The 14,900-nt window shown below is 34.0% G+C and overlaps 1 protein-coding gene across 1 annotated transcript; it reads left to right on the top strand.

Annotated features, from left to right (window-relative positions):
- Positions 1-3,361: 3,361 nt before the first annotated feature.
- Positions 3,362-14,146, top strand: LOC110100990. Its single transcript, XM_028695376.1, has 9 exons — positions 3,362-3,484; positions 8,636-8,738; positions 9,151-9,197; positions 10,023-10,238; positions 10,860-10,931; positions 12,091-12,237; positions 12,319-12,472; positions 12,829-12,918; positions 13,712-14,146. The coding sequence occupies exons 2-9, from the start codon at positions 8,657-8,659 to the stop codon at positions 13,918-13,920; spliced, it is 1,017 nt and encodes a 338-aa protein (XP_028551209.1). The 5' UTR covers positions 3,362-3,484; positions 8,636-8,656; the 3' UTR covers positions 13,921-14,146.
- The last annotated feature ends 754 nt before the right edge of the window (positions 14,147-14,900 follow it).

Genomic DNA, 14,900 nt, shown 5'->3' with positions numbered 1-14,900 from the left:
TATTCTCTCTCCCCAAATTGATTTGAGATTTAAGTAATCTTGCCACCTAGGCAAGTAAATGGCATATACATTTTACATCAGTTTGTGTTGAGTTGCTCGACTCCAATCAAATTCAATTTTGAGTCAACTGGGATTTACTTTCGTTTTTTTTTGTTTCTTGTCAAGTTAAGCTGAGGTAGCTCAAAGACCGACTCAGACAGTCCTAAATGCAAACTTTCGTTACTTCCCCAAGAAGTTTTTATTTAATTTGTAACTTAGGTTGCCTGAATTCTGTAACTTCTTATTTTATGGTATTTAGTGCCTTGGGCTTTGATGTCTGATTTTAGAGCTTTATTGATGGATAATTTTGTAATAGTTGTTTAATAAAAACTCACCTTTACTCTTTCGGTTTATTCTGTCTGCATGAAAGTGGTTTCTACTACTTTAGTATATCGATTATGTTCTTTATATCCTATTAAGGGGAAAGCTATTCCTGGAATGCCTAATGGTCTTTTTTTTTTTTTTTAATTGTAGTATGCAACTAGCATATTTTGGTAGACTCAGTGATTAAAGTGCTTTGAAAGTTGATCTATGATTTTTTTTTTCAAATATTTTATTTTATTGTATTGGTGAAATCACGATGACTTTCAACTTTTTCTCTTGCATTATTCAGCGATAACATGATTGACGGTTAGCTTTCTCTGTGCAAAAATAGGATCATTTTTATTGCTTATGCAAAGTTCTATGGTAGCTATCCTGTTTTATTATTCTAAAAAGCATGTCAAGAGAGTAGATGCATAAGTTGGTGAATGGCTTTTAAGAACTTTTTTTTCTACTTGATGGGAGGTCATATTCATTTTGATTCTTCGTGGCTGTTACATATGTTGAATATTCGGCTTCATGCTTTATGTCCACAGTCTCTCTACTTGGCCTATGTACCATGCTGCAAAGCTTTAAGCATGTTCTTGTTGAATTAATAAAAAATAAAGCTCATCATTTACACTCTACCTTGATATCATCCTTCTTGAACTTTTTCTAGTTTTTAGTTTCTTACTGATAAAACTTATGTTTGGCCATGCAATGTGTTCCATGCTTCTGCAAATGTATTCGATCATAAGTGTTTTAGGATTCATTGCTAGCGGCCTAGTGGATTCCAACAATTGTTCTTTTCCAAGTAGAAAAAATATTATACAACTTGGCGAATATTGCAATTTAATGTTGTATGTTTTCCCAAATTTATGGTTTTTTGTATAGAATCATATTAAAAAGGCAAATTCTCTGTATTTGGGGAGTAGTGTATTTTATTTTGGGTGTATCCTAGAATGCTCTGTTCTTTCTCTTTTTATAAATAAAGTAATTAGACACACCAATTTTCACTTCTAAAATGATATTATAGCCAAGTTAGTCATAGTTGTCATCACCTCTTCTGTCCCCAATGCCACTACCTCACATTGAGACCTCATCTTGAACCCTTTGCCTGATCCCATTTGTTTGCTACAACTTGCAGGGCGTGCCTATCCTCAAACTTGTGGTGCTTGATGATGCTTTAATCCTACTCCCACCCTCGATTACATTCTTGTTTCTAGACTCGCTCTTCCTTGTTGTACATGCCTGCTCCCATTTGTAATGCTCGCTCTCAACAACCTATTTGCACTGCTACTATCGAAACCCCTGCTCTCTTAATTTTACACAATGCTTGCAAAACAACCTCATGCACTTGCTCTATCCATATGGATGCAATATCATTCATCAGCCCATGCTTTGATACTACTTGATTGCTCTCCACTCGTGCAATAGTAGTCGCAATATTATTGCAATGATCGATTGCACCCATTACAGAGCCACTTCATTAAATACCCAATTTAAATGATTCAAATTTACTCTCAAATTCACTCTTACATGTTGTCATGGATTCTCTCTTTTTTTTTTCTCAATTAGTAAAAACTTTCACCATCATATATCTTTTGTGGTTTTAGACCTTTTGCTTGTTGGTTCTCCAAAAAACTCCATCTTGATGTCTCCTTTAGATTTCATAGACACTATCCAATTGGAAAGCGCCCAATATTTTCTTCTTTCATGGTTCTTGAATAGTATTAACCTTTCCCTTTCCCTTAATCCATTTCTGCGGCAACTATCTCTTGTTGTTCGTCATAAATTGTAGATTTAGGTTCCTCTTCTCATGAGATAGTTAACTGCTAATTTTTTTCATCTCTTCGTATGACCTTTCTACCAATTTTTGTGGTCCCCTTCTCCCATGCCTAGAAAGGTCATTATACAGACTCTCTCTCTGATATTTTCTAAGCCCCATAATTTTTTGGTAATCTTTTATCTATTCATTATCTTATAAGGACTCATAATTGTTTTGTAATGTTTTATCACTTTTATTGTCTTTTAGGATCTTAGCTTGCGGAAGCTGATTGCTGGAGTTGTTGAAGTTAGTAATGTCTATTACTCGATGATCAATATTTCTTCTACTCTTTCTTCTACTATTACTCTATTGTCTGTTGAGACATCCTCCTTCTAGCCAACTTAGAATTTTATTTTTGTTTCTTGGTCTCTGTTCATGTTTGCCTGTCTTGCTTTCAAGCTAGTTACCATGTCCTTTGCTTCTATATGTGGAGAGTGATATGTGTTATTTTGATTTGCCTTAAAATCTTGTGCTCATTCTCCTTTTATAAATACTTGGAATATCTAGTGAATAAAATACGAATTTTCTCCTCTAATAATTATCACAAGGGTTTTAGTGGTCAACTATTAGATTGAAGCTATTTGACCGCTATGTTTATACATATAAATATAAAGTTGTCTTTCTTTGACACTATGCAAGATGGTAAATGGTTTGTAACTTGTTATCATGGAAGGTGAGCTTATTTCTTATTTTATTCTTTCACTTAGCTAACCCTCCTAGTGGCAATTTAAAGAATATATTGCATGTTGAAGATAACACAAGTGGAAGTGAAAATGGCATAATGGATGTGTTAGCTGGCTGTGAATTTCATCTAGTTCTTTATAAAACCTCTAGTTCTTGGCCATAAATCAATTAAATAATTTACCTGTGAAGATGATTATGGTGTTTTAGAAAATTAAATTTCTTTTTTTCTTTTTCCAAATTAGTAGTTCAACATACATGATTTCATTGATTGGTTATGACGTAGTTGATCTAAAGTTGATTTTTTTGGTATCCTTTTATATGAATTTATGATACATGATCCTCAGAGCCGTTTTGCATATGAGAATGTCAACACTATGCTGGATACTTGGCTCTTAAAACACTCTAGGGAATTCAAATTCTGGTTAACTTGTCTTTGCTCTGCTTTTTTTTTTTTTGGCTGCTTAATTCCATTATGATCTCAACTATTTCTTACATATCATCTTCTTCACCTTAGTGGAAGAAAATTCCTACAATCCTGACCAAGCATTTTCATTTACTTTTTACAGGGACCAATGTGATGAAATTAACCATGAAAATGGTTTTGAGCCTAGCAATACTTCTGATTTAAGAAAGGTTTGATATTTGTTCTTATTATTCTATATTGTTTATCTAAATAGTGTTATTTCACCTTAAAAATTCATTGTATCTTTTTGGTTTCTTATCAAGTTGGAGTTGACTTAGCAAAAGGTTTTTATTTGCTCTACTCGATGCTATTAGGATCCCAACAATAATTGTGTTGTATCTGTTCTACTAGTTCTCCTTATTCCTTCTACATTAATTCTTTCCGTTGATCTTATTGGTGTATGAGTGTATCTACTACTTTCCATGCCAAAACCAACTAATGCTAATATCTATGTCAAAATCTTAGTCATCCCTTGGCATTTGATTCCACGGTCAGGATGAGAATCCGTGGGAGGCTCACCTGGATCACGCCAATATCCTTCTATATTTGGGTAACTGAATTAGGAAGGATTATATTGAGGCAATTATGTATCAATTATAAGTTATTTATTTCTTTATTAAGACATCTTGTATAGATCTATAAATAGGGTTAATTTTGTATAATAAGCAGAAGGTATTTTCACCCTTCTCAAATTCTATGAATTCTAACATGGTATTAGAGCCAGCGGCCTTCATTGCCGATTGAAGAACGATCCTAGAATCGTCGGAGGAAAAGAAGAACAAGAATAAATCGGAGCTGCCAGACGCTGCGGATGCTACTCCGACTCGGACGAATGCAAGAAGACGGAGTCGAACAACCAGACAGCGCCCGAAACTGCCTACAATTCCGGACAAATGCGGCCTGCCCTCAGCTTTCGATCCGGGACGGGATCGGACAGACCAACCGCTCTGCAAACATTAAACCCCGAAGCCCTGAAGCTGAAGCCGGAAGTCTTGATCTTATGTGAAGAAGCTCAAGCCTCGCGGACAGACGAAGCCGTGCGGGACGATCGAAGCCTCACGAAGACAAAGCTTTCAAAAGGAAGGAGATGTGCTGACGAAGCTAAATACCTGACAGAACCTACGGGACGAGCGACTCGACCGGAACTTCCAATCCGAGAGGAAGGAGCCTAGTCGAACAACCACATAAGAGCCGAAGGAGCATCGTACCCGATCCGACAGAAAGGGAAAGTCGACGAAGGAGTGAAGCAGCCCGCTCGATCCCCCCTTCCGATCGCACATCCTAGACGATCCACGCCTGCGACTTGCGGGAGGAAGCCAAGCCCGCGTGCGACTTGGGGGGTGGAACCGAGAAAAAAAACTTTTTTAGTGAAAAAAAGGAGAAAATCTTTATCATCGACCTTTATTGTCGACAAGGAAAATTTTGTCCGAGAAGCCTTCATTGCTGAATTTCTGAGGAATACAAAGTTCCCACCACCGACCTTCATTGCTGGAATTATGAGAAATATAGGTTTCCACTACCGGCCTTCATTGCTGGAATTATGAGAAATACATGTTCCCACTACCGGCCTTCATTGCTGGAAACCTGAGGAATACAAAATTCCCACCTCCTGCCTTAATTGTCGGAATTATGAGGATAGTTTTCCATCATCGACCTTCATTGTCGACTTTCTCTTGTGGTTGATATCCTATCTATAACCAATGCAGCTCTACCTCTGAGCGAGTAATTGCAAGCTGGTCTTCAGCTTGAGGGGCAGTGTCAAAATCTCAGTCATCCCTTGGCATTTGATCCTACAGTCAGGATGAGAATCCGTGGGAGGCTCATCTGGATCACGCCAATATCCTTCTATATTTGGGTAGCTGAATTAGGAAGGATTATATTGAGGCAATTATGTATTAATTAGAAGTTATTTATTTCTTTATTAAGACATCTTGTATAGATTTATAAATAGGGATAGTTTTGTATAAGCAGAAGGTATTTTTACCCTTCTCAAATTCTATGAATTCTAACAATCTATAACTTATTTTCATAAATGCCACTTTCACACTTTTTGATGTTATTATTTCATATCATACATTATTGATGAGTACATGCAGAAAAAACATGGCGCGTCTACCATAGGAGGAGCTGTAGATCGATGGCCATGATTAGGAGTCTTTACTTATAGTCCATTTTATGCATTTTACTTATTATTGTATTTTATTTTTTTAGTCTTTCTCAGTTTACCCTTATGTTGAGTTATATGAGTGTTGTAGTGCAAGGAGCATTTTAGTTTTTTGAGTCCTTCATGTTTTGAGGCTTATATATTGGGCCTTGGCTATTGTAGTAAAATGACGATTATTTGTGAATTTGATTTCACTTTTCCTAAATTGTGTTTGAGTCTTCTTGAGTGAATAGAGAAGTCCCTAGGCGTAGAGCAATGCAACACCCAAGAACCGACGTCGTGGCAAGGTTTTTGGCTCTATCTTCTCTCCTTCCTCGCCCCATCTTCCTCCATACAGCCGAACCAGCGACCCCTCTTCCAAACAGCTAGCTGAACCCCTGCTGACCTCCTACAACTGAATTCCTGCAACCCTATATAGCTAAATCACCTCCTCTCCCTTCTATTCCCACTCACCCACAAGCCCACCCTCCTCTCCTCCCATTGCCGGCCAACCCCTACTCCATTTCCTCTTGGTATTCCCTCCACCTTTTCCTCTTCCCCATTGACTTCCCGAGGGCTGCTGCCTCTTCCTATTCCCTCCCCATTAACTCCACTTTATTTACTACCTTTTCCCCTTCCCCATTAATTCCTAGTGGCTGCTGCCCTTTTCTATTCCCCCTATTAAATCCAAGTGACTGATGCCTTTTCCCACTTCCCTATTAACTCTACACTAATTGCTATCCCTTTCCCTTTCCCAATAATTCCCAACAGTTTCCATCTCTTCCCTTCTCCATTAATTCCCTAAAAGTTGCTGCCCCTTCCCCTTCCCCCCTATTAACTTCCTATTAGCTAGTTCCCTCTCCTCTTTTCTCCGTTAATTCTTCATAGTTGCTGCCCCCACTTCCCTCCCCTACTAATTCTCTAGTGCTGACACCCCTTCTCCCCCTCCCTTCCTTTTATTTAGCCAACAACACCTATCCCTAACCGCCACCTCCTCTTCACTTTCAGCAAGCCAAGCCCGAACTTCCTTCCCCAAACCAGGGACAACCCCGTCATTCATGGATGGCCATCTTGAGCCTGATCATGGCTTCATATTTGACTATCAAGGCTTAGTCGACATTCACCGGTCTCCCTTCTTCGACATCGACTTCGAGATTGACCACACCGTTAAAGAATACATGGATTAGATTAGCTTCTCTGTTACAACCGCCATTGACCATCGAAGACCTCTTGTCCAGTGGAAACTCACCTCCAGCCCACCCACTATTTCTTATTCGGGTAACTTTCTGTTGTTCAAAATCTTAAACATTTACTTCTTCTTAGTGGCATTGTTAATATCATATCAAACTTTCTTCCGCTGAAATTATTCGAAGAGTGTGAGTGAGAAAGCTTCAATGTGATTGTTCTAATTATTAATTGTGGGATTTGTGTGACTTGCGGATAAGTACCTATTGTCTTGATTATTATTTTACAATTTTTCACCAATACTTGTGATTGTTTGCTATTACTTTATCAACAATTGAGAAGTCGCTTAAATCAGCCCTTGATCACCATTGTTATATAATTGCTAAGCTTGTCAATTCTTTATTATTCCTAAGCAATTCTTGAATCTAGCATATATTTCACATCACTTATCCTACTTTGTTTTCATCGGATCCAAAACAAAAGCGTATTAATTTCCTTTTATTTTGGTTAAATTTATCGAAGATAAAGATAAACTAACTTGTAGCCAATTAACCATAATACAACAAATTTAAAAGTGATAACTGGACGAAAGAATGGACAAAATTGGTCGAACAAGATTGTTTTGGTCTAGTTCATTAGTTTTGAACCCATTATTTAACTCGTGTGTTGGCTTCATCTTACAGTTTTTTTTTTTGGACTCTTCAAGATATCCCTTTCACTATCATGAATAATCTTCTCTTTTAAAATTCTTTCCATTCATCGAGAAAGGCTCTAAGATGGGTTTCAATAGCCAATTCTTGTGGTGTAGCCCCATTTCCTTTTAGTTCCTATGACAAATTGAATCGCTTCACTCCAAACGCATTGTGATGCATACAAACTAACTCCTAAACATAGCCATTTTCACTACTCTACCTGAATGCCATTAATAGTTTCTCCCCCCTTTTGCAAAGTTTTTAAACTAGGTTTGGACATAGGCTATTTCTTTTTCATGAATGTAAAGTTTTTACTTGAAAAAATAGTTTATGCTGGGTCATTTAGATATCTATAGATGCTGAGCTTGATTTTGTTTGATTGGTTTCAGCTTGTAACAATCTTTGGCTTGATTATTCACACTATGAGCTCTCTTTCCCTTGACACATTTAAATTTGATGTCATTCTATTACATTTTATATCAAGCAACTTCAGTAGGTATAATTTGTTGATATGGTTATTTTTTTCTTTCTTGTTTTTTTATCTTTGATGGATTTATAGGTTCAGTGCTAATTGTGTTATTTCTTTTTCTTCAAAATTGTTTGACGTACAAATGGGATTAGTGCACTTCCATAAAACACATGCCTTATACGAAGAAAAATAAAATAATGGTTGTGGTAGCTGAAAATAATTAAGAATAAGCCTCAAAAAGATGTTGTGTTTCCTATTTTGTTAAATATATGCCTACCTATTTAGAAACTTTTAGCTGAATATGTTGCATTTATTACTTGGAACATGAGTTATAAATTAAAAAGGTTCACCTTCTTGCATACCTCCCATATTTTTTCATTTTCAAAACTATAAATCTTTTACTTTCATGATTTCATCCATAAAATTTTTAGCACAAAAAATCGCTGCCCTTATTTTCATTTTTGGCAAATTCTAATGGTGAGATTGTGATACACAAATATATGAATTTGCTAATTATTTTTATTAGTGGTTGTTTTGTAAATAGGTTAGATTTCAGAGATATGTGCATAAATATCTCATAAAAATATTATTGGTTGGATTATGAATGATTAAAATGTAAGTTATTGATTGAATAGTGTTAAAGAATACATAAAACTTACTAGTAATGATTGAGATAAGATTGCTGCTAGTGCTCCTGATGGTACTGATTTTCTTAGTTAGTAATAAAAATGTTACTATCAGAAATGTTATTTTTGGGTATTTAAAAAAAAACCTATTTATTTCTCTTTAATTGCAATGAATTAATTATCTAATGCCATAAAATGATGTGCAGAAAAAACAAGCGAGACGTCCAATGTCTCCACATAGTTCTGATGGAGAGGAATATGTTGTAGGCTCTGTAGTTCAAGCTGGTTGTATTAGTTTTCAGCCTCATGGTAATGTTAATTGTACTTTTTCTCTCCTTCATAAATCAAAACAAACCTTTATAGAACAGTGTTTACAGGTTGCTAATTTTGTGATTTATATTTTGCATTTATTGAGCGAGCGAAAGCTGATTTGTGTCGTAGTCATTCCTGTTAATTTTTTCAATGTCCAACTTATGGTAATTTAAGGTAATTTAAGTTATGAATTTGCACATCTTTTTTTATATAATAAAGAATAGAGTTTTAGGTGTCAGGATTTTGAATATACATTCAAGACAATTTCTTTTTTATTTTAAATAAATCTTTGTTTAAGCACTATTTTGCTGATTGATTAAATTCATGTTTCTTATCTATTAGTCTTTCTAAAACTATTTTTATCTTAATCTTTCCATTGGAATAAAACTTATATTAAATCCTTTTATAGTAATTCTGGATGCAGAACATGGCAGTCAACAAGCAGATGAGACACAGGTATAACTCAAACCTGCCTTTAAGCTATAATTTCCAAGTTCGAACTAAGATGAGAATTTCTTTCATTGACTATTTGCAACATCATATGATGAACAAGTCCTAATTAGTTTGGCAGCCCTCGTCAATTTCAACAAGCCCTCATGGCTTGAATGTTGTAAGGATCGGTTGTTTAAAGGGTGAGATTTATTTGGACAGATGAGTATATGTGTAAGCTAAGTATGCCATTTTGCTCAAAAACTGAACTTTCTGAACAAAATATGTTCAATGTTTTTATATCAAACTTCTAATGATTTGAACTGAATTTGGCATTCTGAAATTTTTTAAATATATTTAACTGTGGCCACTACCAATTCTATAGCTTCATTCAGCCCTACAAGTAGTCATTTGTAAGGAAAATAACAAAAAAAAAAGAATTCCTTATTAATATGTGATTTTATTCTCTCTCACTGGCTAATTTTGGGTGCTTTAAGGTTGATGATAAATTGTACTAATTTAACATCTCGTTATTGTTGAGTTCATTTAATCACAGCTAGGATTTGTAAACTTCACAACTTGCTATTTATATATCCAGGAAATGTTAGGAATACCTGAAATCTTATAAATTTTTATAAGAAGTAAATGTTAAATATTTTATTAAACTGATATATATATATGCTTTTGTTCTAAAGAGTGAAATGCTGTTAAAGATTCTCAAATGATTTGTTTTAGATGCTTTTACAATCTGAAGAATAGGAAGTATATCATTCTTTTTGTTAATCTACCAACGGATATTAATTTGCTCAACATGCTTACTATTCTTAGCAATTATTGTTTTTGTTTCTGAAGCCAGTACTCCTTGACGGGGAAAACAGCATTAAGGAGCAAGATAGGAATAATGAGAATGATAATAATCAGTGTTTTAAGGTTGATGGTGCTGCTATTTCTGATGGGATATTGCCACTTCCAAAACTGGAAGTGATATCTTCACCTGTCGACATAAAAAAGCCTTGTAAACACATCATACATTTTGCAATCCTTCCCCCTCTACGTCGTTTACCAGTGGTATGCTTTACTAATAATTTTTTAGATTATTTGTGTAAAGCTCTCTATTGTTTGATTCTGTTGTGAAAAAGGATAATTATTTTAAAACTCTGCAAATAAAATAAGTATAACAATGTATCCTACTTCGCAAACAATGGAAATCATTGCTGACATACACGCTTGAATTTCTTGACATCCTGATATTATTTAGAATTTATGATGAAATATTGGTAATTTGGTATACAAATTAGGTTATACTCTAGTAGCACTATCAGGGTTACATATTAAGCTCTATTAGTAATATCCTAGCTTAAGAAATTCGAGCATGTATGACAGAGTTTTAGGCTTGGCTGTCCTTGTTTACAAAATAAGGTAAAGTATTTTTTTTTTTTTTTGGCAATTTTAACTTTTTTTTTTTGAAATTCCAAACTATTTGGACTGGTGTACAAATAAACCTGTTTTTCCTTCATGACGTTATATTTTCCCATATTATCTTAAGTTTGTTTTCATCTTCCACATTTGTAGTGCATGCTTTTTTAGCATCTATTCGGCCCTTTGAATTATGATTTCAAATGTGAAAATTGTAATCTGTCAATTTTATTTTCTATAGTGAAACTTACTTGTGAATTGAATTTGCTGCAGAAAGGTGACATACTGGCATATCGCTATGTCGAACCATCATCGTCGGTGTACCCTCAACTTTCGTCTCCTCAAGTATGAGCTCTAATATGTAGCTATCAACTATTAAAATAAAACATTATTGAACTCTTTGGCTTTGTTTGGTTTGATGGAATTGAATGAGAGGGCATGAAAGTGAAAAGAAAATGCTGATAGTAAAAGAAGTGATTTTGAGCATGGATATGGACACAACATGAGATGGATATAAAAAGTAGGATAAGATATGTCATGAACACGATATATATTTTTAATTATTAAATATAAATATGTATTCAAAAGTCTTAAAATGTCAATATTGTTTATCAAAAAAGCATCACAATGAAATGTAATCAAATATTTATTTCATAAAAGCTTAATGATCAATTAAATAAAAAATAATATTAGTTTATTTGTAATTATATTTTTATTTATCAAGTGTACTTAATTGTTAATAACACCAGGACAAGCATTAATCATTATTCATTAAATATGACTTTGTCAGTTATCAGTATTGTACTATATAGACAAAACACCTAATGCCTTGAAAAAAATGTAATATTCACAATAACGAAATAAAATATGGACACAATAATGTATCACTAATCAGACTCAACACTCTTAGCACTATAATTATTATCGTCACCAATACTAGCATTCTGTTCAATAGCTTGTGCATGTCTTCATTGTTTCAACTTTCAACATATGCTCTAGTCGTGTTCATTTTCAATATGTTGAAAATGTATTTGGGAGCGTCAACGGTGTAACGGTACTACACTTTTTTTGCACGGACAAAAATCTTTTTATATGTATGTGCTTCATAGAAATGTTTATTGAAATTAGTTTTCATTCACTTGTTTGGTTAAGGAGAAATTGATTGGAAATATATTCTTTTTTTTAATTGGTTTGAAAGACTACCAATAAATTGAAGAATAACATAAGCTATTGTTATTCATGCTTTAATTCTACTTGAGCTATTCAGTGGATTTAAACAGAGAATCATTAGGAGAAATATGCACTGTTCTAATTTCCAGGATAAAATCAATTTCCTATAAATGTCAAAATCAAACAAGAAAGATGTAATTATGTGTTAAATAATACTTTCTGCTTAATTTCTCTAAGCCAAATGTAGGCTTCATTTATATGCAGATTAAAAAGCATAAGATCTGGATACCATAACACTTTTATTTCCAGTGATTAGAACTTATGTTGGTTATAGGTTGGAGAAGTTTCATCATTTGACCACAAAACTCTTCAAATTCTATTGCTCCCGGTGTTAGATTATGTGCTCATGTCGGAAGAGAATTCACATGGGATCGGTGTTCAACCAAATGCTTCTCGATACAAAGAAGATGGTTCGTTAGAGGTGAGTCTGTATATGCAAGACTATGTGTTCCCCGGTCCTTTTCATTCTAGATTCCATCTGATTGGTGAAATCCCTATCCAGATTGAGTATTTGTCACTTGTTGATGTCCGAATGGTGAAAGCTCATGGCCCAGAAGAAGAAGAAAAACCTTGTCAAGATGATCAAGCTAGGAAAGATAAGTGGGAAGAAGCTTTGGTTAAGGGAAGCGGGAATGAGCCTAATGCTCCCACTGCAGGTATTCTTATTGCTTTGTTTGGCATATATTAACTGAAGTTTGTGTCGAGAGTGCAGCTCAAAATATAAATCATTTTGAGTCTAGCAGACTTAGCCCGAAATGAATTAATTTTAAATCGACTCAAAATTGATTTTAATATATATATATATATGACAAACATCATACTATAAATTATAATATTTTATGCAAATGCTCATTTAGGTTGTATTTCAACTTGAATCAATCTATATTCAAGCGAGTTTTGAGTTTCAAGTATTTTTAAGAGCCCTATAAACATATGGGTGCTGGTCATTATTTTTTCACAAATGTAAAATTAAGACAAAAGCATTGCTTAAGTAATTTTTCCTTCCAAGCAGAGCACGGAAATAACTGGGCCCAGTGGATTCCTAACAAGAGCGTCAATGCAATGCCTGGACCTTTCAAACAATATAATCCTCCATTTCCAGGTATTTAAGAAGCTAATGATTCTTTATATAATCTTGCAGGAGCGGTTTGGTTCAATGTTTATTTGGATAACAATGATATCTATAGAACCTTGAGTTTGTTTTGTTCAAAGTAATTATTATCTATATTGCAATGCTGTTTAGATAAATGTATTATCTTTCAAATGCAATATGATTTATTTAATATTGTTGAACTTAATGAGGCAATGTTATTTTGATTAAATAAATTTTTAAGCCATCTCGATCGAGAACATCCAATTTTGCTGATATTTAAATTACCCTAACTTGATTTCTAATATTATTCAAATTACATCAGCGTTGGAGATAACTTCCAATCAAATATTTCTTTATAAATAGTATAACATTACATTCTGGGTTTGGTTTAATGATCTATTCCCTATAAATGTAATGTATAGAAAGAACAATATTGATTTTGACTTTTTTTATTGTCATTTGTTTTATTCATTAGATTGTCTAATATGCAGTCGTTAGCAAATCTGGTTGACATCGAAGATGACATTAGAATAGGACAAGAATATCATTTATGAAATAGTACCCACAATGCGTGGCTTAATTAAAGTGGGTGGGAGAGTAGATCATTACTCTATATGAAATATGAAATTGTTATTGAAAGATGTCAGACAAATCAAACTACTAATTTCTATTAATAACATGGCATTATATATATCAGATTTCTGTTAATCAAACAGCCTTTTATGTAACATAAAAGTAATTATAAAAAAAAAGTTTAAAATGAATATATAAATGTATTCCTTTTCTAATTGTTACTTTATAGCAGGAAGGGGCAGAGGAAGGGCTAATCGGGGTCCATACAGAGGCATGAACAATAGGATTCCAAACATGAACAATCGGGCTCCTATTAGAAACATTGCAGCTTGGAATCCAAACATGGGCAACGCCGGATTCACTGCAATTGAAGACGCCGAGACACTTAATTGGTCATACAGACCATCAGGGTTGCCCTTTCCCTGGGAGCATCATTAAAACACTATTTTTTTTTCCAGCTGGAAGCAGTGAGCCATTTGTTCTTGAACCATAGACCCTGGCTTTAATGTTGGTTTTGTGAATAGGATATGCTTCTTGGACATGAGTTATTGCATGTATGAAGTTGAAGAAGCTAATGTTTTGTTCAATTTTGGTACATCTTAATGATGTGTATTATCACAATGTGATCTTAATCATGGTTTAAGTTTTAGTGATTTATGTTTGATATCGATGGTTTCAGATCAGTCACACAAGCTCCATTTTTAGTATCGATTGATTTGGAAATTTCCACTGAAACTCTAAAATTTGAATGAAACTCAGGCTTCGTTTGGGATGACTTTCTCATTATTTTTTTAAATAGTTTTGTAGTATAAAAATTTATAATTTAAAATGTGTACTACAAACAATGAAAAAGCAGTACCAAATGAAGCCTCAATTGGATCAATTAACATTCTACCAAGCAAAAAATTATGTAATTTTCTTGCCATTTTGATTGGTTCACTAAACAAAATCGGAGCACTATCTCACTTTTTGTGTAGATTTATATGAGTGTGACCTTATTATATGTACTGAAAATTATGAATGAAGCTAATTTAGAATTGAACTCTGAAGGTGACGAACTTGTGGAAATTATAAAGCCTAAAACTTTAGCCTACGTTGGAAAACATTTCTTTCAGTAAGAGTTTCTAATTATGTTTTTCATATATGATTATAAAAACTGGTTAGAACTGTAATATTCGAATGATTTCACTGTAAATGCCATTTAAAGTTAGGTGATTATGTCTGTGGAATTTTGCAGTGCTGTTTTTTTAATTGCTCCAATGTCAGTATTTTCATTTCATTTAAAGCATGGCGATAATGACCGTTCTGATCTCCAGTTAAACGAATTTTGAAAAGCCGTCTTAAATTAGTGCGTTCTACGGAATAAGCATTTATTATTTTCGGGTTTCTTTTAGACTGTTTATGAAGGTGTACATTTT

This window comes from Dendrobium catenatum, unplaced genomic scaffold (genome assembly GCF_001605985.2).
Source record: "Dendrobium catenatum unplaced genomic scaffold, ASM160598v2 fragScaff_scaffold_627, whole genome shotgun sequence".
Classification (NCBI taxonomy): Eukaryota; Viridiplantae; Streptophyta; class Magnoliopsida; order Asparagales; family Orchidaceae; genus Dendrobium; species Dendrobium catenatum.
The sequence above is the reverse complement of the archived record's forward strand: the minus strand, read 5'-3'. Positions and strand labels throughout refer to the sequence as shown.

Excerpts from the sequence above, each read along its gene's own strand:
- LOC110100990 (XM_028695376.1), top strand. The coding sequence starts at position 8,657 with ATGTCTCCACATAGTTCTGATGGAGAGGAATATGTTGTAGGCTCTGTA. Across the intron at positions 10,239-10,859 it reads CTCTACGTCGTTTACCAGTG|AAAGGTGACATACTGGCATA; the intron begins GTATGCTTTACT and ends AATTTGCTGCAG. Across the intron at positions 10,932-12,090 it reads CTCAACTTTCGTCTCCTCAA|GTTGGAGAAGTTTCATCATT; the intron begins GTATGAGCTCTA and ends TGTTGGTTATAG.